Here is a 23,663-nt window from a genome sequence, read left to right on the forward strand (position 1 = left end):
GTGAACTTAAGTTTTGTTTTTGGTAAGACTTTACCATTCTTTCTGGCATGGCATATGCTCATCAAATAATCGGTAACCTTTAGATGCTGATTTTGACAGGTAGGTGTTAACAGACTTGAAGAGTGCTGTGATTCTTCTTGTTTCCTTTTGGGTAAGTAGGAGAAGTATGCAAGAAAGTGAATGTATCTTTTGAATGGTTACCGTTGAACCTTGAGAAAGAATCAGGGTGGCCAGAGGTGGGCCATACATGGGCTGTAGGTAGAATGACCATACATTGCAGTTTGCAGAGGACGACAAGTCCTGGTTTATATCTGTTCTAGCATAATTATTAATAACATTCCTCTTCACTCTCAAAGGTATCCCAATTTAGATTATTTTGTATGGTTGTCCTAATTATAAGGAAGGAGCTATTGAAGCCGGACTCCATAAAGAAAAGCTCTTTTTCTTCCATGCTGTTTTAATTATGTTCACCTAGGAAGTCTATTGAAATAAATTCTTAATCGTAAGCTTTGAGACCTACAAATCTCGTACTCCTATCAATTACCTTGACCATACTTATTGTCACCTGGTAGGTATATTTATTCCTATGCTTGCTTATATGCTCCGATGCATCTAATAAGCAAAGCTGTTTATCTCCCCTGATCATTCCTCACTGATTCCATCCTCTCTCCTCACGTTCCCATTATTCTCTCTAGAGTACATTCCGAACACCTTCACTTTTCTAATGCTGATTCTTCATCTTGTGCACTTTTATTATTTTAATTGTTTAGCAGAGTCTTCCCAGATTAGTGGGAAGTTCAGATTGCTTACATGGTTCAAATTGCTGATTATTCCATTAATTCAATTTGGTAGTTATTTGTTAGTTTATACAATGTACTAAGGATTATGCTAGGCCCTGTAAATGTTGAATAAAATACAGTTCTTGTTAAAATCTAGAATAGAGAATTAAAAAATAAACGTACATCTTCAGTATGAGTATAATAAGTTTATTAGTAACGAAGAAAAATGCCAAAGGCTAGAAATTCCCACTCCAGTGAGGAGAGTTATGATAAGAAAACTTTTCATGAAAGAGATAGCATTTGAAGTGGTCTTTGGAAACTCACCAATTAAAACTAAATAAAAATGTTGATTTTAACAAACAATATGACACTCATTTTAGAGAGTGGATAGTTTTCTTCAGTATAGTATCAGTGATAGTAATATTTTCTGGATCAGTTTGCTGAGAAGATTCATTTTATCATTCTGTATTGATTATGAATCCGTCTTTGTACTAGTTACAGTGAAGTGATGCTGATTCTCTATTTCATTTGAGCTTTATTAATGATTTGTTATTTAAAGATTCCATTCTTCAACACGTCAGCTGCATTTTCCTCTTTTATTTTTATAAGTCTCTGGTTCCTTGAATAATACACACTCCTTTTTTTCTCTTGAGATATATTTTTATAGAGAACAGGTAAACAACTCAGCTTATGAATTTATGCTAAAAGAGGTAGATGTTCTTATATCCACCATCTGGGGTTATCTTTTAAAATTGCTAGTCTTTTCCTAAGGGAACTATAAGCCAATCTTACTTCCCAAACATGCCATTTCATTAGGCGGTCTTAGGTTTTCATTCTAAGAATGGGACAAAAGTTTGGCTATTTTTGGAAGTGATTGAGTTTAAGGTTTTCTCCTTTTCAATCTGTTATTATACATGGCTTCATCTATTTTTATTTATCTTGTATCATTACATATTTCTTTTAAAAGTATTCTGTAATACGGAGAAAGTTAACAATTCAGAATAGGTATATCTAGATTATAAAGCCAGTTTTTATAATCTGCATCTCCCACCCCATATGCTTTGTATACCTTCTTATTCTCACAAAGACTGGGAATATATATGCTATGATTTAAAGAGAAAAGGATAAGATTTTGGTCAGTTTAAGATCATGCTGGTTTCTGAATTATATGAGGGTCATACCTATAGGGAATGTAAACTCTACGTAGCTCATTTCTCCTTTATATTGCCTCTGTAGTTTTTGCCCCTCCCCTATCTTTAGTAACTTTTTCTTGTAATGTAATTTCAAACTTACAAAAAACTTACAAGAGGAATTAAAAATAACCCCTGTGATTTTTTTTTAAGATTTTATTTTATTTTTTTATAAGATTTTGTTTATTTATTCATGAGAGACACAGAGAGAGAGAGAGAGAGAGAGGCAGAGACATAGGCAGAGGCAGAGGGAGAAGCAGGCTCCATGCAGGAAGCCCATTGTGGGACCCAATCCCGGGTCTCCAGGATCACGTCCTGGGCTGAAGGCAGGTGCTTAACTGCTGAGCCACCCAGGCGTCCCTAAGATTTTATTTTTAAGTAATCTCTACGCCCAACATGGGGCTCAGACTCACAACCCTGAGATCAAGAGTCAGATGCTCCAGAGCCAGTGCCCCTTCGATCTTTAAAAAAGAGAAATATTACAGATTTCTTTATTTATATTTTGTTTCCAGAAAGTTAAGGTGGATTAGATAGAATACATGATTATGTGAAGTGAAATGGACAAGAGCAAGGAGATAAAACCAAGGGTAGGGATTTAAAATGGAACAAGAAATGAAGCAAATACAAAAATGCATCCTAAAAAGACTTTAGGAGGCCACAAATTGGTTTTTAGAATGATTTTTCCAGAAGCTTTATGATCTTGGGAGATCATGGTGAGGGTGGGCAATAAATCCAGGTTAAGCAAAACATACTTACTGCAGAACTTTTCAGAGCTATTATGTGTTAATGCATACTGTGAAAGTTGAAGAGTGGAATATATAATGTAAAGTGCTCCCCAATTTTTTTGACCATAGAATCCTTCTTTTGCAGAACATCTTGAGGAACCAATGTTCTCTGAAACACTTTGAGTGATGCTGTCTAGGCAGTTAAATACCGTATAAGCCTTGGGCTTTATGATAGTATTTCAGAGGGAAGGTGCATACTATATCAAAGAAGAGACATAGACATCTTGGGTTTAGTTTAGAGGGGGTGGTTAAGGTGTATAAGGCATCTGGAAATCATTTTATATGAGAAAGAGTTGGTAGAAACAGGACATTTATTATGGAGAAGAGAAGCTGAGGATTGGGTGGAGGATGTGGGAGCTGTCAGTTTTCTTGACTGTGATGCGGAAGAGGGAAAAGAGTTGGTTTTTGTGCATATGTGGACACAGACTAGAACCATTGGATAAAAGTCACAGGAAGCCCTGTTTACATTCTATATAACAAAATTTTCTAATTGTCGTAACTGCAGAAATGGGAAGAAACTGTCTTAGAAAGTAGTGAGTTCTCTGATCCTGCAGTTTCTGGATTGGTAGGGATATTGTGAAGATTTTAGCATAGAACTGGTAATAGCATTAAATGACTTTTAGAGTCCTGCTAGCTGAGAGGTCTTACTGTTCTATGAAAGTGGGATATAAACTCTTTATGATAAAGTCACAGGAGACATTCTTCATAGAGGTACCTGATCTGCCTTTGCATATAATAGTACCATGTGTATTTCTGGTACCTAATATTAGTACATGTCCAGTAAATATTTAAGTGACCTATGGGGAAAGATATATCTGAGGGTCAGCGGGCCACCATCCTTGAGACAGATAGGGAAATCTAAGGGGATAGAGATATATACTTCATAATCAAATGGTACTATGAGATCAGGCTCCTGATATCTCGATCTTTGCACTCTGTCCTCAGCATCAGAGTTAATAAGCAATAGATTTAACTAGTCTAAGCATAAGCCAAAGTAAAGAGGAAAATCACTAAAGGATTAATTTTCACATCTAGGTTCATACTCTCATTTTTTGTCGTAGCTGTTGGGGTTGCTGTGGTGATAACTGTGTGATCATCAGCTACTCTCTGAGTATGGGCAAAAAGAGTAAAGAATCTCTCCAGTCCCTACAGGATAATGTTCTTTGGGCTGATGTCTCTGATAGGTGCTCCCATTTGGAAATTTGTTTTCCTTTTTTAGTCTCTTTCTACCTTCTCTCTCTGCAAATGCAATCCTTGCCTTTTCTGGATATTCAATGACTGTTACAGAATTGGGTTGCAGTCATCCTTTGCCTGTGGGTCCTCTCACCTACCTAGTGGGATACTTATATCACCACGAGAATTTCTTTTTTTTTTTATTTAAAGATTTTATTTATTCATGAGAGAGAGGGAGAGAGGCAGAGACACAGGCAGAGGAAGAAGCAGGCTTCATGCAAGGATCCCGATGTGGGACTCCATCTTGGGACTCTGGGGTCATGCCCTGAGCCAAAGGCAGGCGCTCAACTGCTGAGCCACCCACGTGTCCCACCATGAGAGTTTCTTAAATGTGAGAACTTAGGTTTTATAAAAAGAATGATTTCCTAATAAAATTAGTTCTCTTAAGTGTAAGTTCTGTTCGTCTACTTATGAATAAAGAAAAACTGTAATATGCCTCACATGACATTTGATATTACAGGATAGTGTCCCACAGTCTTCTAGACTTTGGGGAGAAGTTTAATGGAAATTATACATCCTGGTGTGGCATATATTCTATCGGGTGTTTGGGGAATGGGGAATACAGTTTATTAATGGTAATTAAAAATTCCAGATCTATTGTATATTGATTTTCTTTTCTTTAGGAAGGCTGGTTTATTTTTGTTTTTGTTTTAAGAGTCATTTTGCCTGCTCCAACTTTTTTTGGACAACTTTGTGGTTTTCAAAAGCATAAGTTTCAAAGAAGGGTGAATTTGTGTTGAATATATTCTTGTTTTGGGGGGGCTACAGGAATTCTTTTCATTCTTCTGTAATGCTTTCACTGACTAATCCAAATCAAAGCAGTCTTTCTATATATTTGTCTTGTTGTTGCACTAGTCATTTGATTTTACTTAGGAATACAAAGCTATTTGTATGTTTATTTTATGTCTCCTCCATTGTAATTTAAACTTTGGAGTGGGGATTGTGCTTTCATATCTGACATAATTTTTGTCCTGTGTGGTATTCTGCAAAGGAGTTTAGGAACTTAACAATCATCTAATCCAACCTGCTTTTTCTCTAGAAGGGAAACTAATTTGTTGCTTGATTTGATGCATATTTAGTATTTATATGCCTCCCTTTATAGCATAAATATAATAAGCCTTGAGTTAGGGCTATGATTTATTTCAAAACTAACAAAAAGTGTCAGAATCAAGAACTTTTAGGCTACAACAACAATAACATTTCTACTGTCCTTCATAGTTTATGGAGCTCTTTTACATATATTATTTCATTATATCCTCAGAAATCCTGTGAGACAGAGTTAATTTTATCATTGTCATTTTAGAAATAATGGCACTAAAACCCAGAGACTCAAATTGCAAGTAATTGATGGAGCTGTGGCTGTCACCTAAGATTTTGAACTCCAAATGTTATACGTGTCCTATTGTATCAGCTTGCTTCTAGGTCATCTGCTCATTCTTGTTGGTGGTGGGCAGGATTTCTTTTCAGTAATTCAGCCATCAGTAAATGTTGACTGGATGCTCAGGTTGTAATACAGAACACATTTTCAGGTGCATTGGGGAAAATAAGACTCCTACAGCATTTTGTTCTTAACTATACACAAACATGCATCTACTTACACAAGTGCACACCTATTTATTATAGCAATTATCACATTGAATTGTAATTTGTCTTTTTACATGTCTGTCTCCCCAACCAGATTGTGTGCTTCTTGAGCATCCTCTTATAATTCTGTAAGTTCCTTTATAGTCTCAGTGCCAAATATAGACTCCTGCAGATAGATGCCTAGTTTGTTGAATCAGTGTATGAGTGAATGAGTAAGTGAATACAGACATATTATGCCCTCTGGGGGCTTACAGTCTTCTTGGGGAGATAAAGCATGAAGTTTACAGTAAATACAAAGATTAAAAAAAAAAACAAATTGTTTTTTTTTAAGAGAAACTTTGTTTATAGGGTTTTTTTTTTTTAACTAATATAAAACAGATTCCCAGCCTGTAGTTCATGTAATTGCTTCCCGGCGTCAGGATTGGTCAGAACATGAGATTGCAATGGAGACTAGCCCCACCATAATTTATCAGGATGTATCCAGTGAATCACAATCAGCTACTTCAACAATCAAAGCTCTGTTAGAACTCCAACAGACAACAGGTATGAATTCACATGCTCAACTGAATGAAGCATGTTTTCTCTAGAGATGGGTTGTGCTAAAATACTACCACTGTTATATTTTCTTTGTTATTATTTGAGCACATTTCCCCCCTCTGGACTGGTCTATAATCATTGCTGCAGTCTGTCTACTTGTCAGTTGCATAAGATGTGCCCAGGAGTACTGAAGGATAGATTAGTCAGGAAGAAAAAAATGGCAGAGCTCTTTCTTTTCTTGTCTCCTGCTTAAAATGGAAATCCTATAGCTTCTTGCCACAAGAAGGGAGTAGTTTCCATCATTTCTAAGCACAAGGATGTAGTATAGCTGCCAGTTCTATGTAAGAGTAGTAGAAGGTAGATTGAAGGGCCCCTACCATCCTCCTTGATATTGGTGGGGCAGTTTTGTGGACATAACACCATTAATGGCCCTTTCTAGCACTTTAATTTGTTTTATCTTTATATTTCATTGTATAATTTAACCACTTGAGCTTCCATGCAAAGCCATCCTCATTTAACAAGATCCTATCAGTATTTCTGGTTACTAATAAATATCTTCAGGAAACTAGGCAAAACCTGTGTAACTTTCTTGTTACAGTAAGTCAGAGATTGTTAGGTTATTTAAGGGACCTTAGCAATGATCTCATCCAACCCTTTCATTTTATGCATAAGTAAACTGAGATCCAGAGAGGTTACCTAATTGGCTAGTGGCAGAGTGAGACTCCATATCTTATGATTCCCAATTCAGTGTCCTCTCTACTTGTGGGATGACTATGGTATTATTTTGGTTTTGTTTTGCTTTCGTTTTGCTTTCTTTGTTTAAATGATTAGTCTGATTTTATCACATTATATGCTGTGGGGGAATGATCTGCATGATCATTCAGTAGACTTAATTACTGGTAACTATGTATTGTAACATCCACTTTACACTAGCCAAAGAATACTGGCATTTAATATCTTTGGATAATCTTTATATTGGTGTTATTTTTGGCCTTCGGCACTTCCTTAGCTCCTTGTCTTTGACATACTAAGCCATTTCCATTAATGTCTTATAGAAGGTAAAAACTGAATGAGTAGCTATTATAGAAAGTGATGAGAGAAGTAAATTTAATCCATGGAATCCATTCTTGTTTCCAGACCATTCCATAAAACATTTTTATAGGAATAGAGGTCATTTTTTTCTAACACTGAAAATTTTTATTCTTTAAGAGTTGTTGAAGACTTGGTAGCATTTCTTTGGAGATTATCTTGAATTTTTAATAGATCAAATTAAACTGGTCATTGTATTGTGCTATTCTGGGTAGGTATGCCCTAGAGCAACTCATGGTGTATACATACTGCTTATTCACCCTTTGTTTTCAGGTTGGTGAACTCAAGAATACCAGGGACTACCTTCAAGAAGGCTAAAGGAAATGTTCTAAGAGGAGTGTGTACAAGGGAAACAGATTGTTTGGCCTAGTCATAGTAGGGGGAGTAATTTTAGTCTGATTGCATATGAGTCCTTGCTAGGCTGCTAGGTATGGTTGCACAAGTTGTGTACCCTACAACCATACATAGCAGTCTGCTTTTTTCTTTTCAATTCACTATCTCCTTAGTCACTGCCAGTGTGGCACCCCAGAGGTCTGGCTCATTATTCCCATGGACAACTCTGGTTTTGATACTTGTTTGTAATAAAAATTAACTTTTCCCCTGACTTTTTTATGCAGTAAAGGAAAAATTGGAATCTAAACCAAGACAACCCACTATTGACTTGAGTCAAATGGCAGTGCCTATTCAGATGACCCAGGAAAAGAGACATTCTCCTGAGAGTCCATCCATTGCTGTGGTAGAGTCAGAACTAGTTGCTGAATACATCACTACTGGTAGGTGTCCTTTTAAAAAGTAGTATTAAGGTAGGAGAGCTACCTTTTTGGATTTGATGGGATGATTATTTGGGGGAGAATATAGTTTTTATATTTGTAAATCTTTTCCAGTTTGCTCTGAGAGCAAATTCACATTGTCCTTGGGACTTATACCCTGTCTTTAATGACAAGGGGGAAAAAAAATGAATGAGTTGTTGCAAACTGCAAGTAATAAAAATTGCAAGTTGGCCATAAATGATGTCTGTGAATATAGAGTGACAGTTGTAGAGAGAGGATAAAATACCTTTTATATAAGAATAAATATTTTGATGCATCGAATTTTTTTTAGTTTTAGGGGAGGGGAGGTGGGTCAAGGGAGAAGGTAGGTATAAAACCCAATACCTTTTTTAATGCAAAGAAAAAAAATGTGGAAAACTTGAAATCCATGTAAATACTTAGGAGTTCTGGTGGAAAGCAAATTATTTGTTTAAAATGGCCTGGCAGCGAAACTTTAATGAGATTTTGGATGGCATAGATAGAAAAGTGGAGCAGGAAGGATAATATTCTTTCTCTCATATTCTGATGAGACCACACCTGGAATACTGCTTTCTGGCTTGGACACTTCATTACCTTGAGATTTGAAATAGTTCAGAGGATAGTAATGTGAGTTAATATTAATATTAATGTGGGTTAGGAGAGATGACTTACTTATGAGGCAGTATGTCAAGAACACCTGTTTTAAGTTTTCTTAAGCAGTGATTAAAAGAGAACATAAAATTACATATATTTAAAGGATATAAATACCAAAGCAGAAAAGGAAGTATTTGTTTTTTTTTTTTTTTAATTTTTATTTATTTATGATAGTCACACAGAGAGAGAGAGAGAGAGGCAGAGACACAGGCAGAGGGAGAAGCAGGCTCCATGCCCCAGGAGCCCGACGTGGGATTCGATCCCGGGTCTCTAGGATCGCGCCCTGGGCCAAAGGCAGGCACCAAACCGCTGCACCACCCAGGGATCCCGAAAGTATTTGGTATCATTTTAGGAAATATTTTAGATTAATGGGTTAAAATTACCAGAAGGGAAAATCCAGTTAAAGACTATGGAAAGCCATGTAGTATCTTTCTTTAGAGATATTTAGCAGAAAGCTAAATAAAGCAGAGAGCAGTATATTGGGGAAATCACTATTAACCTCTGGGGATAGACTACATTATCAAATGGTAAATAGAGGAAAAGACCTATGATTTCTTCCCTTACTTATCCTTTTCAGAGCGGACTGATGAGGGGACAGAGGTTGCTTTTCCCCTTCTAGGTAAGTGGTGTGCATCCATTTGTAGTATAACTGAAGGTAAAAAATTGTTGTTTTGGGGGGGAACCACTTAAATGGATGCGCTCTACTCTGATCTGGTAGAGGAAAGGTAAGCTCCAGTCAGTGAAAAGGAGACTCCTTTTGCAAGATAGTGGGATTCTTTCTCAGAAATGAGCAGTTTGACATTGGAAAAAATAAGAGCTGTTAAAGAAATAAGTGACTTTTATGCTGTTAATAATGGCCCAGTTGAGGTCACTTCCAACTGTTTTCTAAATATTCACTCTGTGACCTCCTTCCATAATCTCCTCCCCATCATATCCTCAGCCACATTAAGCATTTTCTTTGACTTCAAACCCAGCTTTCTGGCCCTGATCTCTTGTATTATCCTGCAGTAGGTGTTAGTTTTCTCTGACTTTCCTGCACACTGGGTAATTACTAAGAAGAGATTTATAGTATCTTGAATGAGAATTATTCTTAAATGATTTTAGTTGATTTTCTATTAAATCCATTTCTTAATAAAAAGGTTAATGTCCTAATTACGAAAATTAGTAGGGCAGCAGAAATGTTCCATATAATCTGATAATTTCACGAAAAATTATCTTTATTGTTTATTTTTCAAATATTCATTTCTGATGATGCTTCTGTCAGTAAAAAACTTCATTAATTTGCTTGTTTAATTTTAATATTAGTATGATTTGTTTTTTCTCCTACTCAGTCACCTTATAAATTATTTCAGTAGTTTTAATATAAACACTGACTCCCTTTTTTTCAGTTTGGTTGAACACATATGAAAGATTTTATTTAACTCTTATTTAAAATATGCATATAAAACATACTATGAAATGCAGTGAGATACTGCAGTACATTTATACCAGTGATATTGCCTATAGATTATAGGCAGTATCTTATATCACATGTAGGCATATGTAAAAGAACAATAGAAAAACTGTGTGAATATAGACAGGATGAGTTATAAAAATAAATAAAGCTTATTTATATTTCACTGGATAGTTGTAGGTCTGTACTTATAATACCTAAGTGGTACTCTGACATTGATTTCTGTAGTGATCATCTTATCCATGGACATTTCACTATGATTTTTCTGAATATGGAACTACTTGAAATTGAAGATCAAGATATTTGAGCATTAGAATCATGAATTATTAAGATAATTTTTATATTCTCGAAATCCTTAGCTAATTTTACAGAGTAGTTTTACTCTGTTCTTGATTCAGTAAGCTCGTTTCCCAGTAACCATAAGCATTTTTAAGACTGTAGAATAAGAAGTGGTGAATGTTTTACTGTTTAAAAAGTTAAAGTTGAGGCTGGTAAAAGAGACTTTGGCATCAATGTAGATGTATAATTTTACATAGATGCATCAATATAAATATCTAGTGCATTCCTTTGGACTTTTATAGCAAAAGAATAAGAAATTGGGGTGGTTTTCCTGTTACACTATATTCTTACCCATTTATGTCAGATGAGCTAAATTTCGGATTTTTCTGTTCTTTTGTTTACTTTATAAGAGTTAGCAATTTAAGGACCATTTTCAGTCTGTTACTTCATTTGATCCTCTTCTAGAAAAAAATTTTTTATTATCTCATTTAAAAAAAATCAAGCAAACAAAAATAAAACCTCTCAGTTTAGAGACTAATAGAATTTAAATGACCTCTTTAAATTCCCCTAACTGGTTGATGGCAGAGTGGGACAAAATCCAGGTATAACTCTTGATCCAAAAAAAACAAAAAACAAAAAACTCTTGATCCAGTTTTTTGTGCAGTATCATCTTGACCTCTTACATCTTTAGGAGCTATAAGGCTGCAAGACAGTGTCACTTCATGTAAAAGAATGAATGCTTCTGGGTTTTGTATTGCATTTGGAACTGGAACCAAGAAATTAAAGTATTATCTTAGTATCCTTAAAGATTTTAGTCTGGGATTTGATTACTGAAATTCGTTATTGTTTTGTTACCTTAATGGGATAAAGGTCATTGAAGAAATTAAGCACCATTTCATGGTGCTTCCACATTTCTCATCTCATCCTTATAATAGCTCTGTTATTCCCATTTTACAGATGAGAATACAGAGTCTCAGAGAAGATAAGTGACTTTCTCAGAGTCACACAGCTTATAGATGGGCAGACTCTGGTCTTCTGCCTCCTAGTTCACAGTACCACATTTTCTCTCTGTGATGCAATCTCACAGACATTTGTTTAAAATGACTACTGGTTACAGATGCTGTGGTGATTTCTGGAGAAATATCATCACCTCCTCTATTTTCAGTCAGCCATCGCTCCCAGCCCCAACAGCCCTCCCAGCCCCAGCGGACCCTGCTCCAGCATGTGGCTCAGTCACAGACTGCAACACAGACTTCAGTGGTGGTGAAGTCCATCCCGGCATCTTCCCCTGGAGCAATCACCCACATTATGCAGCAGGTTGTATCTCTTCTTTTTCTCCCTACCTTCTGTAACTGCCTCCTTCCCTAAATAAGGTTTAGTTTCATGTAAGAGAGGAAATAACTGAATTGAAGAGCTGTTTATGTAGTTCTTTCATATGTGAGGACTGAGTAGAGGAAATGAATTGAGTCTTAACACTAAAAAGTAATTAAGAAACAGTATTCTTGGATCTTCTGTAAACTTGGAACATTTCAAAAGGATGGGGCTATCTAGATCAATCTGTGACTTCAGAATTGGTCACTGTTTCTATATATTTTGTTGCTACAGAAGTATTTGTTACTGAGGTGAGATTTTTAAATGAAATAGAAGTTGGCTTGTTAGCTGTTTGTTGCTGGGCTTTTTGCTTTTATAATGCATTCTCATGGGAAATATTATAAGTAGGTATAAATATCTGACTTCTTTTACTATATATGTCCAATTAAGAAGGAAGAGACTCAGTGAGAAAGGAGAATGAGTTAATACAAACCAGAATATCTGGTACCAGGGGCAATGAGGAAAAGAAAAGAATATGTTGATAAGCTGATTTTTGTGTCAGATACTGTGCTTTGAGCTTTACATTAATTTGTTTAATTCTCCCTATGATCTACAAGGTGGGTATATTATCCCTCTTACAAATGAGGAAACTCATGCACACGGAAGTTAAGTAAATTATTCTGGGTGGCAGAACCAGGATTTAAATCCAAAGCATCCTGCCTCTATACAAAGTGATATCATAGGTGCCAGATGAAAGCATGACTTATCATTAGTTTTCACATAAATCACCATCGTTTGACTGGTACAGTTAATCCTGATGGTAAGCAAACTAACCTGAATGGCAATAAAGAAATTGTTGAATTAAAAACCTATATGTGCAAGGTCATTATGAGATGAGGAGGGTTTCAGTTGAATCTCCAAGTTTTAAAGTTTAGAATGAGGGAATATCATGACAAGGAAGCGGGAAGGATGGGGTTGGGGTTTATTTTATGTCACTGAGGGAAGCTAGGTGGCCAGAGGTTTAGCTAGGAATTATATCTCAGCTTGGATGCTGACAGGTCCTGAGATTGAGCTTTCTCAAGACACCCAGAGAAGTCAAACCATGGCCCTAACCATGTCACTCAAGATCGATGCCTCCTCCCAACACTGGAACAGTCTCCCTTCCCAGGGACAGGAGTGTTCTTGTACCCTCCCCTAGTCTCCTTCCCTCCTGGCAGCCAAGTCTCTGGGATACTGTTGCACAGTGGGCCCAGAATTATGACCAAAGGGGCGAGGAAAACTAGTACAGAGGGTTATTCACACAGGCCTTGGTGAAGCCTGATAATCATTTCCACTCTAGTAGAGAGGCCCTCTGTGGGGATCCGGATGAGTTTATCCCTCAGATACCAGCTCTTCCCTTCTGGGCAGCATTGGACATAGATAGACATGGCCAGAGTGGCCTTCTCTGAACATTGGCTTTTCCCTGGACACCTCATTCCTGGGTTGCAGCATTCTTTTCTTTGGACAGGTGAACATCTCTGATGACCAGGTGAGAGAGCTGTGTCCTGAGCCAGAGAGCCTCTTCTTTTCCTGTGTTGGGCTGTGCTTGCAGGGCAGCCTTATTCCTCCTACCTATAAATTCTGGGCCCTCTAGGACTTTTCTTATAGCAGTGAGTAGATTAGTTTTTCTAGTACTTAATCTCCAAGAATTGAAATTATAAGAGTCTCAATCTAAGGGACCCTTTAGATTTAGAAAACTTGAGATTTCTTGGTCTTTTTAGTCTCTTCCTTCTGAAAAATTTTGAATAAATCTCATAACCAGGTCTTTTCCAGTTTGAGGAAAATGTAGCAATGTAGGTGTTTTTTCTTATTTCATTCTTACTTTGTGCCTTTTTTACTTAGGCATTAAGCAGTCACACTGCTTTTACCAAACACAGCGAGGAACTTGGAACTGAGGAGGGCGAGGTTGAAGAGATGGACACTTTAGACCCTCAGACAGGTCTGTTTTACCGATCTGCCCTGACTCAGTCACAGTCAGCTAAGCAGCAGAAACTTAGCCAGCCCCAGCTGGAACAGACTCAGCTGCAAGTGAAAACTCTGCAGTGCTTCCAGACTAAACAGAAGCAGACCATCCACCTGCAGGCAGACCAGCTCCAGCACAAACTCCCGCAAATGCCCCAGCTTTCCATCAGGCATCAAAAACTCACCCCTCTCCAGCAAGAACAAGCACAGCCCAAGCCAGATGTACAGCACACACAGCATCCCATGGTGGCCAAAGACAGGCAGCTTCCTACCTTAATGGCACAGCCCCCGCAAACTGTAGTACAGGTGCTCGCAGTGAAAACCACGCAGCAGCTCCCTAAACTGCAGCAGGCTCCGAACCAACCAAAAATCTACGTGCAACCCCAAACCCCCCAGAGCCAAATGCCGCTCCCAGCCTCATCAGAGAAACAGCCGGCAAGCCAGGTAACGGAATATTGGTAGCATGCAAAGTTAAACTTCTCTGTTCACGGAAAAAATGAGAACATCACGACCTGATCGTGATTAGCAGTGCTTTCTCCTGGCAAGAGGAAACTCAAAAGCCTCATTTATGCTGGTATTACTTTACCCCATCAGAAGGTGGCATTAGGGAAGAAATGCACGCATTAACATAGGAAGAAAAAAAAAGCATAGCACTCAGAACTTGATTTTCCAGGCAGTTTTTAATAAAATCACTTCAGCATTGATCAGCAGTGCATAGAAGCAAGATCCCTAAGTTATTTGTAATTTTTAGATATAAAATATTTTTTCCATGCTTGTAAACTCTCATATTGTGGCAGTAATGCTAAGTAAATTACAGTCTTTTAAAAAGCTTCATTGAACATCTTCCTTCGTAGTTACATCATCTAGTTAATAAATTTCCCTTCTAGATTTATCTTCTAGATTGCAGAGGAATTATCTGGATATCCAAAAGAAAAATATTAGGGAAAACCAGTGGCTTTGGAGTGATGTATATGTGTGTATGTGTATATTATAAATACATATATAGAGAATATATTTGTATAGATGTATTTTGAAGCAAAAAATTGAAAATCCTTTTTATTTTTAAAAACGGAAGATGATATGAATAATCTGAGAATGGGTTGAAGGTATACTGTGTGGGGATATACATCCCAAAGGAAAACAAGGCTGCTGTGACTTTTTTTCCCTTTACTGCTACGAACCTTGGCTGGCTAGACAAAGGTTCTTTTTACCCCTCCTTTTTCCCTAGGTTTCTTAAAAATAACCAGATACTTTCCCATCCAGCCCTCTTTAAAACACCAAGCTTCATTCAGAATGTCTTCCTAGTATACAGCACGAATGTTTCTTTTGCCATATTATCTGGGGTGTTTGATAGATTTTCTCAGAGATGTAGCTGTAACACACACAACCCCAATTTGTTTTCAGGTGGAGCAGCCAATTATAACCCAAGGATCCTCTGTTACAAAGATAACTTTTGAGGGGCGCCAGCCTCCCACAGTTACAAAGATAACTGGTGGCAGTTCTGTGCCTAAGCTGACATCACCAGTTACAAGCATATCTCCCATTCAGGCCTCTGAGAAGACAGCAGTGTCAGACATTTTGAAAATGTCTTTGATGGAAGCTCAGATTGATACAAATGTAGAGCATATGGTAGTGGATCCCCCAAAGAAGGCTCTTGCCACTAGTATGCTCACTGGTGAAGCAGGATCATTACCCTCCGCCCACGTGGTGGTGGCAGGGATGGCGAATTCCACTCCCCAGCAACAGAAATGTAGAGAGTCCTGTTCAAGTCCATCTGCTGTTGGCCCTCCCTTAACGACAAGGAAAATCGATGCACCAGGAGTGCCTACGACAGGCCAGTTCATGCGTATTCAGAATGTAGGCCAAAAGAAAGCTGAAGAGAGCCCAGCAGAAATTATCATCCAGGTAAGAATTGGAAGGAACATGAAACGCATTGGGCATCTTGGGGGTTGTGGGTTTCGCATGATTGGGGATGTCATAGGAAGAGTCAAGCCAAGATGACAAAGTACAGCAATTATTTTTGAGATGACATTTGACAGATTTGGTTTACACCTATTACAAATATACACATTTATATTTTCTGGAAGAGAATCTTAGAAAATTGGTGGATGATATCACACAGCACCCCTTAGAGGCAATTAAGGGCCCTGAGCCCAAAAACCAGCTTGATTTATAGATGCAAGACATGCTTGCCAATGTTAACTCAGTAAGTCAACCCAGAAAATCAGCAACTTGTTGGGGTCAAACTCCCTGGTCTTTCTCAAAAACTCCTGGGATATAACTGGATTGTACTTTTATTTCAAGTTAATTTCAGGGACCCTTTCTTTGGAAAAACACAGTTCTTTATCTTGATCCAGATTTATGGTTTTCAGGACACTTTAACCTTAATTAACTACAGTGTCTGGAAAAACATGTTTTAAGAAAATGTTCTAGGGACGCCTGGGTGGCTCAGCGGTTGAGCGTCTGCCTTCAGCCCAGGGCGTGATCCTGGAGTCCTGGAATCGAGTCCCACCCACATTGGGCTCCCTGCCTGCCTCTCCCTCTGCCTATGTCTCTGCCTCTCTCTGTGTCTCTCATGAATAAATAAATAAAATCTTAAAAAAAAAGAAAAAAGAAAAAAAAGAAAATGTTTCTACATAATTTAATTTTATATTTAATTTGGGATTAACCATAAAGCTTTGCTTTTTATTTCAATCATTGTTGAAAAATCTTGTTTATGGTTACTGTCCTGCCTTGGTAAGTACAGGCTAGTGAACATAATGAATTATTCATTGGCAGTAGATCTTCTATGCCTCACATTCCCTTCATTCTAAAACTCATCTGTCATCATGCATAATAATAGATCAAGACTACAGAATTATGGAGTCCAGACCAGCCTTTAGAAGTTGTGTTTTACTTCTCTTTCTCCTTGCGATGTATCGGGTTTTTTTCTTGACACTTGTCATTTGTGTGCGTGTGTGTGTGTGTGTGTGTGTGTGTGTGTGTGTGTGGCTAAGCTGATAGATGGCTTGGAACATTATCAGCTCTTGTTAGCTCTTGTTAGTTAATGGAGAATTTGGATTCACTGAAATGTGGATAATCTAAGATTTACCATAGATTCATTGTTGTGTGACTTGGAAGTTTCTGTGGTAAACTTTCCCTTTACCATGATGCCAGGCTATGAGAGAATGCAAATTAACCAATATTCATCCAAGTACGATATAAATAAGTGTGGAAAAAATGTTTAAAGGCAAATAAAACTGACCATTGGATTATTAAATGATTTGTTCCTCTCTGTAAAAACAATTGTTAGCAAATTAGGTAATTCTTGACAGAGGGATTTGTGTTTTTTTTTACCCCCTAAAGAAGTGGAAAAGGAATGGGTTCCTAGCTTTGCTGTTCACTGTGTGACTTTGGGCAGGGCTGTTTAACCTCACTATGCCTTAGTTTCCTCATCAGTAAAAATGGGAATAAGGAATGCCTACTTTATGTGATTGATGGGAGGATTACACAAAATTGAGATGAAGCACCTAGCACAGTACCTGGCTCTTAATGATTGCCCAATAAATGGTAGCTACTACCATTTTACTAAAATTTTCTGTGGCTCCTGAGGGTTTAAATTGGTAAAATTAAATACCAATAATTTGGGATAACTTATTTGGAAATTATTTTCTGCACTTTATGTACAGGGCTGAAAAGTACTTTGCTTCATATATCAAGGGTAGTATCTAACGAGTAGGCTCTCTACAGAACTCAGAACTAACTTTCAGTGTATTCCATATGCTAGGTGGCCATGTCAGAGGGAAGGGCTTTGTGATGGTTAGGAACTGAGCTTTTAACAAAAGCTCAGTTCCTAACCAGGTCCAGAAACACCCGGATTTAAGTTTCACCTGTACATCTCCTTCCCAGCATTGTGGTTTGACGCAACAGAGTTCACCTCTGTATCTCCATTTCATAGAATGAAATGCCTCAAAGGGTGGTTTTAAGGATTTTGTGGGAAACTGTATGGAATGCAGTCAGTTAAGTGTTTGACACAGAAGAACACTCAATAAACATAGCTCCTGTTACTATTATCATCATGAATATGTTGTTAGGATATTTTCAGATCTTACTAGTTACAGTTAGCTTTGACTGGAAGTACTTGGAAGTACTGATATAACAGATTCAGTAAAATAGTATGAGGATGAATGAAAGAAACCTGCAGAAGTGCTTTGATTCCTTGAAAAATATTTTATAAGAATTCAGCATGTTTAATAATAAATGCTTTGAATGAAAAGCATTGTTCTTTGGAGGTAGACAATCTGCATTTCATTCGTTTGTTCATTCATTCATTCATTCATTCATACCACATGTATTATTTAACCTCTGTGTTCTAGGCACTGTGCTAGATGCAGAGACCAGAGTAAATAAGACAAATAGATCTTCTATTCTGAAGGAGTCTATATATGTGGAACTCATAGAATTTTAGAACCTTGTGGATCTTTTAGAGTATATCTTCTCTAATTTTATGCGAGATGAAAGCTCAGTGAGGTAAAGTGACTTATTCAGAGGTCCACAACAAGTCTGAGCCAGAGCTGAACTAAAATCCAAGTCTCCTGACTCCACCTAAGGTTTCTTCACGGTGATGAACTATATGGAAGAGTGAGAGGAAAACAAATAACAGAAAACTCCACTACCCTAGATTCAGTGTCCTGGCATCTTGCAACATTTTCTTGGTAGTATTAAAATTATATTTATATCCTCCCCCTAGTAGAAGATTGTTTTGGTCAGGTATATTTCCTGATATTCAACTTTGCCCTGGGACTTTTAATGCTAAAGATAGGTTCATTCATTTGAAAATTGATGCAAATGTTTATTGAGCATCTGATGCGTGACAGGCCCTGTTCAGAGCTCTATGCATCAAGTAATGAAAAAAGATATTCAAGATCTGTGCTGTAGTATATACTCTCATGGAGCTTACATTCTAAGGGTAAGAAGAAAAATAACAAACATGATAAATGCAACCAAGAAGTAACAATATAATAGTAGTAGGGATGGGATCTACCCAGTGATCCAGTTTCATACTCATAGAAGGAAGGCTTCTCAAAGCCTTTTACCCTAAGTTTTTGAGCTAAGATGCAAGTGATAGGATGGAACCAACCATGCAGAGCTATGGAGAAAAAGTATTACAGGAAGAGGGGAAGAACAACTGCAAAGGTCCAAGGTATAAGTGAGTTTGACATAAACTTGGAGTCATGGTAAGGAGTTTGATTTTATAGCAAGTACGATAAGAAACAGTTGTAGAACTTGAAGCAGGGGTATGATGTGAACTGATAGACCTTTTTAAAAGGTATCTGATAAAGATGAGAAAGAAGAACCTGACAAGGCAATATGGCCATAATATGTGTTTGCCTACTGGTATTTTTATTATTTAAAAGACAGTTTTGCCTTTTGTCTACTCAAGAAAGAGTATTAGTATTGACCCAAATAAATAACTTCCCCTTTGAGCTACCAAATGGTTACTGAAGGTTACTGAAAGGTTCAAAATATATTGTGGTGTCAGCAAATTAACCATTTATCTTACAGATAATAATGGGTGAAGTCTGACTACATTTACCTTTAAAATTTGCTTAATGATCAAAGGAAAATGTCCTTTAAAGTCTCTCTCTCTCTTGAATTAGGCACAGACTTCAGCCTCCTCTATTAGAAGAGGTGCCATCAGAAAGTGGAAAGATCATTTTAAGTTGTAGAACTTGGACTTGAATCCTGGCACTTTAACTTTGACCAGTTGTGTGACCTTGATTAAGTCACTCTCTTAGTTTCCTCATTTGTAAAATGGGAATAATACTTTTCTTAAGAGTGTTATGGGGATTTAGTAGAACATTATGTGTTAAAGCACCTAGCACAGTGCCTGGCGTGTAGTAGTTGTCCGATAAATGTCAGTTTTCTTGTTTCCTTCCTTAGTGTTGGGGGAATCCTTTCGTGTTTCTTTTTCTTACCATAAAGCCCTTTTCCGTGTCTTCTCTTCCAGGCCATTCCCCAGTATGCTATTCCTTGTCACTCCAGTTCCAACGTGGTTGTAGAGCCCAGTGGGCTTCTTGAGCTAAACAACTTCACTAGCCAGCAGTTGGATGACGATGAGACCGCAATGGAGCAAGACATTGACAGTAGCACAGAGGATGGAACCGAACCCAGCCCCTCTCAGAGTTCTGCTGAACGGTCCTAAGTGTTTTGGAAATAGGAGTGCACTTTAAAACCTACTTGGTTACCAAGTGTCCAGGGAAGCCCTTGATTTTTGATGTCTAATGAGAGCACTTTGCCCAGGCTTAGGCTGTGGACCCCAAAATAGCAGTGTTTCAACAAGAATTGCTGCAGGAGCAGCATTTTAAAACAAGATAAAACTCACAGGGGAATGTACTTTTTTTAAAAAAAGGAAAAGAAAAAAAAAAAAGAAAAAGGAAAAGATGCACATCTACAAGTGACAGAAGACCTGACATTCTTTCTCTGTTGGACCACACCTGATGGAAAAGTTTGTCATGCAGTGGAAAGAGACTTTTCCTGTGAATGTTCCTCAACTGGTTTCTACTGAGCAAAACACCATCAGAGAAGGAGAATGTGAATAGTTTGTATTTTGAAAAGGTGTGTCAGGAACAGTTTTTTAAAAAACCTTTTATGTTTTTTGAAAATCCTTGGAAGTGTTGAATTGGTTAACATTTTACATTTGCTCAGTTTATAGTTTATAAAATAACTAGAAAAATACTGGCATTAAAGAATCCTTGTTCGATGGTGGAAATCAGATCCCTAACCAGTGGGAAGTGCTTTTTGGGTGGCTTGTACATTCTCACCAATTGTATGCTAATTTATTGTGTTGTTGTTTCTTTGTGCTCCAGGCAGCACACTTGCCTTCTATTTATTTAAATGTAAACATTTCAAAGCAGGCCATATTCTTTCTGACAGATTTCCTGTAAACCAGGATTGCCTGCCCTTTCCACCTCCCACCCCTCCCCACTCCTTTAAGAAAACTTAAGAGAAAATGTTTCATTGTGAAGGAGAGGAAAAGAAACATTTTCTGGCCCAAAGGAAATGTTCAGCTATGTTTAGGAAAAATTATTCATATGATGCTATCTTAACATTGAAATTGCACATTCGTGTTGGACTGAGACTTTGAAAATAACTTTTACATGCTTTTGTTTAACCCCCTTTGAAATGTATAAAAAATTCATTTACAGTTCTAAATGTAATGTTTTTAAGCATTCTGCCTTTTTAGGACACAGTTTGTTTTAAGCAATATGTTTGGGTCTTGTGATCACTGTCTGTCACAAGTAGAGTGAGGGGTAAGAGGGTGGGAGGGTAACGGTCAGTTTTGACAAGTTGTGGCAAAGGAAGCAATTCTTTTCATTTTTTAAAAAAATGTAAATAGAAAAGTTTTTAACGGTTTTATATAGATTTCACTATAAATAAGCATTTTAAGACTGACAAATGTTGAACTGTACATACATATATCAGCATAACTGCCCAATTTTTTGGTGCTGAAGTACTGTAAGTAGATTTCATCAACAGTCTCCTAATTTTTGCATCTATATCTAGAAAAAAAACTGTGATACTATAGTTATTAAGTTCCCACTAGAGTGACACTGAAAATTTAAACACAAGCATTCATAAGATGCACTGACCTCTGGTAGTCGCCATCATTTCTCCTGAACGATAACGACTTACCCATAGATGGGGCTGTTGGGTTTTATTTTATTGTACAAATTCATGTTTAAAAGACTTTGTGATTGTTTCTAGTTAAGTAACTTTTTAACCTCTCCAGTCCTAGGCTTCTTTGAGAATCTGATTACACTATGAACTCTCCCCCGGAAGACACAAATGCCAATACACATGTTAGATTTTGCGTATAATCTTAGGGGTCTGTAGGCCCCTAAGCCTAACCACATATTCAAGGTTAAGCCCTCTGTTATGGTCAGTCCATTACTTACAGATGTAAGTTTTTATAAAATAAAATATCTTTAAACATTCATGGGTCAGGTAACAAGAACATACTTGAATAAAGTTATTATGTTCTACTTCTACATATTCTGGCAGCATGGCATACCTGTGTCCCTTTGAGAATTTAGCCTTAATCTGTTTTCAGCAACTGGAATGGCAGATGAAACTTCCACCATCTACACTTTTAAAAATTAGTGTGTATATATTAACAAATTACCAAGTGAGGGATTTAACATTTATTTTTCTTTCAAAGGTATTGATTTCAAGGAGAGCATGAATTCTTTTGTTTATTCAACAAACATTAAACATCTTGTACGTGTCAGGTACTGTTCTAAGCACCAGGGATTCCACAGTAAATAAACAGAAAATTCTACCCTTATGGAGTTTACAAACAGAGAGCTTCCTGCTGATGGAATGGATACAGGGCTGAAGGAAGGAGGAAACAGGAGTGACTCTTAGGTTTTTTGATTAAGTGGATGGATGGTGATGCCATATATGGATCTCCAGGTATCCTTTTACTGAAAGTCTTAGCATCAGCTCTATTTGTATTTCGTACGTTTAAGTCCATAAATTAAATGTAATTTTAAGTCAGTCCTTGTGAAAGATATTCAGAGGTTATACTGCAAATGCTACAGAATTATTAGAGTCCTAACTGTTTTAGGCAGTGATAAGAAAAATCCATTTGGTTTAAAGTAAACTTTGATAAATGCTTTGTATTGCAGAATGCAGTTTATGGTGAACTTAGAGAACTTTTTAAAAAAAGGTTTTATTGAAATTAATTCACATGCCATACAATCCACTCATTTAAAGTGTACAGTTCAGTGGTTTTCACTATATTTACAGGGTTAGGCAGCCATCACTACAGCCAATTGTAGAACATTTTCATAACCCTAAAAAGAAGCCCTATACCCTTTAGTTGTTACCCTTGAAACTCACCCCACCACCCCAGCCTTAGGCAACCACTAAACTACTTCCTGTCTCTATGGATTTGCCTATTTAGGACATTTCATATAAATGGAATCATACAGTATGTGGTCTTCCGTGACTGGCTTCTTTCATTTAGCATAGTATTTTCAAGGTTGTAGCACCGTTCAGTCCTTCAGTAATATTCCATTGCTTTAATAGACCACCTTTTATCCATTCATTGGTTGATGGACATTGGGTTGTTTCTGCTTTTTAGCTATTATGAATAATGCAGCTGTGAACATTTGTGTAGTTTTTAAATATGTTTTCAGTTCTCTTTGGTAGGTATCTAGGGAGTATAATTCTGTGTCCTACAGTAACTATTTTTAATGATTTGAGAAACTACTAAACTCCTTTCTACAGTGATTGTACATTTTAGAGCGGTATAGGAGAGTTCCAGTTTTTCTACATCTTCACCAGTGCTTGCTGTTATTTTTTGTGTTTGTATTATTATTATTTTTTAAATTATAGCCATCTTGGTGTGTGAAGTGGTACCTCATTGTTCTGATTTACATTTCCTGATGGCTAATGATAAGAATCTTCTCATGTGCTTATTGGCCATTCATTTATCTTTGGAGAACTACCCTTTGCCCATTTTTAAATTGATTGATTTTCTATTTAATTATTTAAATTGAGAACTTTTGAAGTACAGGCAATAATACTGCTCTTAAGAGAAAAGTAACCTGTTCTCTCTGGTAATTAATTCATCACCGTTAAAATCTTAATCTTCTTCATCTCTAATATAACAAATTGCTTAACATTCTTAAAACCAAAGCCATATAGAGCTTTATAATTGAAAACACTTTTAAATACATGTCTTTGTGCGGTTCTCTCAGTGACTTGCTAGGATAGGAGACAGTACAAAAGAAATAGTGGCCAAGTGATCTGGATTTGACTCCCAGACTCCTGTTACTGGATCATATGAACTTGAGCAAGTCCTATTCCCCATAGCACAAAGTGACCCCCATGAGATCATTGTGAAGACTGGATGAAACAGTGTATGTAAAAATGCCCCAGGCACAAAGTTAGGTGCTCTATTTTTTTAAGTCTAGTATTTATACATACTCCCA

At 37.1% G+C, this 23,663-nt stretch overlaps 1 protein-coding gene across 5 annotated transcripts in view; it reads left to right on the forward strand.

Annotated features, from left to right (window-relative positions):
• Nucleotides 1–21,713, forward strand: part of EMSY (EMSY transcriptional repressor, BRCA2 interacting) — a 142,243-nt gene extending 120,530 nt beyond the window's left edge. For 2 of the 5 annotated variants that reach the window (XM_077867106.1, XM_077867107.1), the window contains 7 exons: nucleotides 5,950–6,114; nucleotides 7,815–7,970; nucleotides 9,217–9,258; nucleotides 11,537–11,688; nucleotides 13,564–14,127; nucleotides 15,088–15,588; nucleotides 19,673–21,713. In XM_077867106.1, coding sequence (XP_077723232.1) covers nucleotides 5,950–6,114; nucleotides 7,815–7,970; nucleotides 9,217–9,258; nucleotides 11,537–11,688; nucleotides 13,564–14,127; nucleotides 15,088–15,588; nucleotides 19,673–19,867 — 1,775 coding nt within the window. In that variant the 3' untranslated portion in view covers nucleotides 19,868–21,713. Of the gene's footprint in view, nucleotides 1–5,949; nucleotides 6,115–7,814; nucleotides 7,971–9,216; nucleotides 9,259–11,488; nucleotides 11,689–13,563; nucleotides 14,128–15,087; nucleotides 15,589–19,672 lie in introns of all 5 variants that reach the window. The other 3 variants (XM_077867109.1, XM_077867111.1, XM_077867108.1) reach the window with 2 other exon arrangements.
• The last annotated feature ends 1,950 nt before the right edge of the window (nucleotides 21,714–23,663 follow it).

The sequence above is a fragment of the Canis aureus genome, chromosome 23 (assembly GCF_053574225.1).
Source record: "Canis aureus isolate CA01 chromosome 23, VMU_Caureus_v.1.0, whole genome shotgun sequence".
Lineage (NCBI taxonomy): Eukaryota > Metazoa > Chordata > Mammalia > Carnivora > Canidae > Canis > Canis aureus.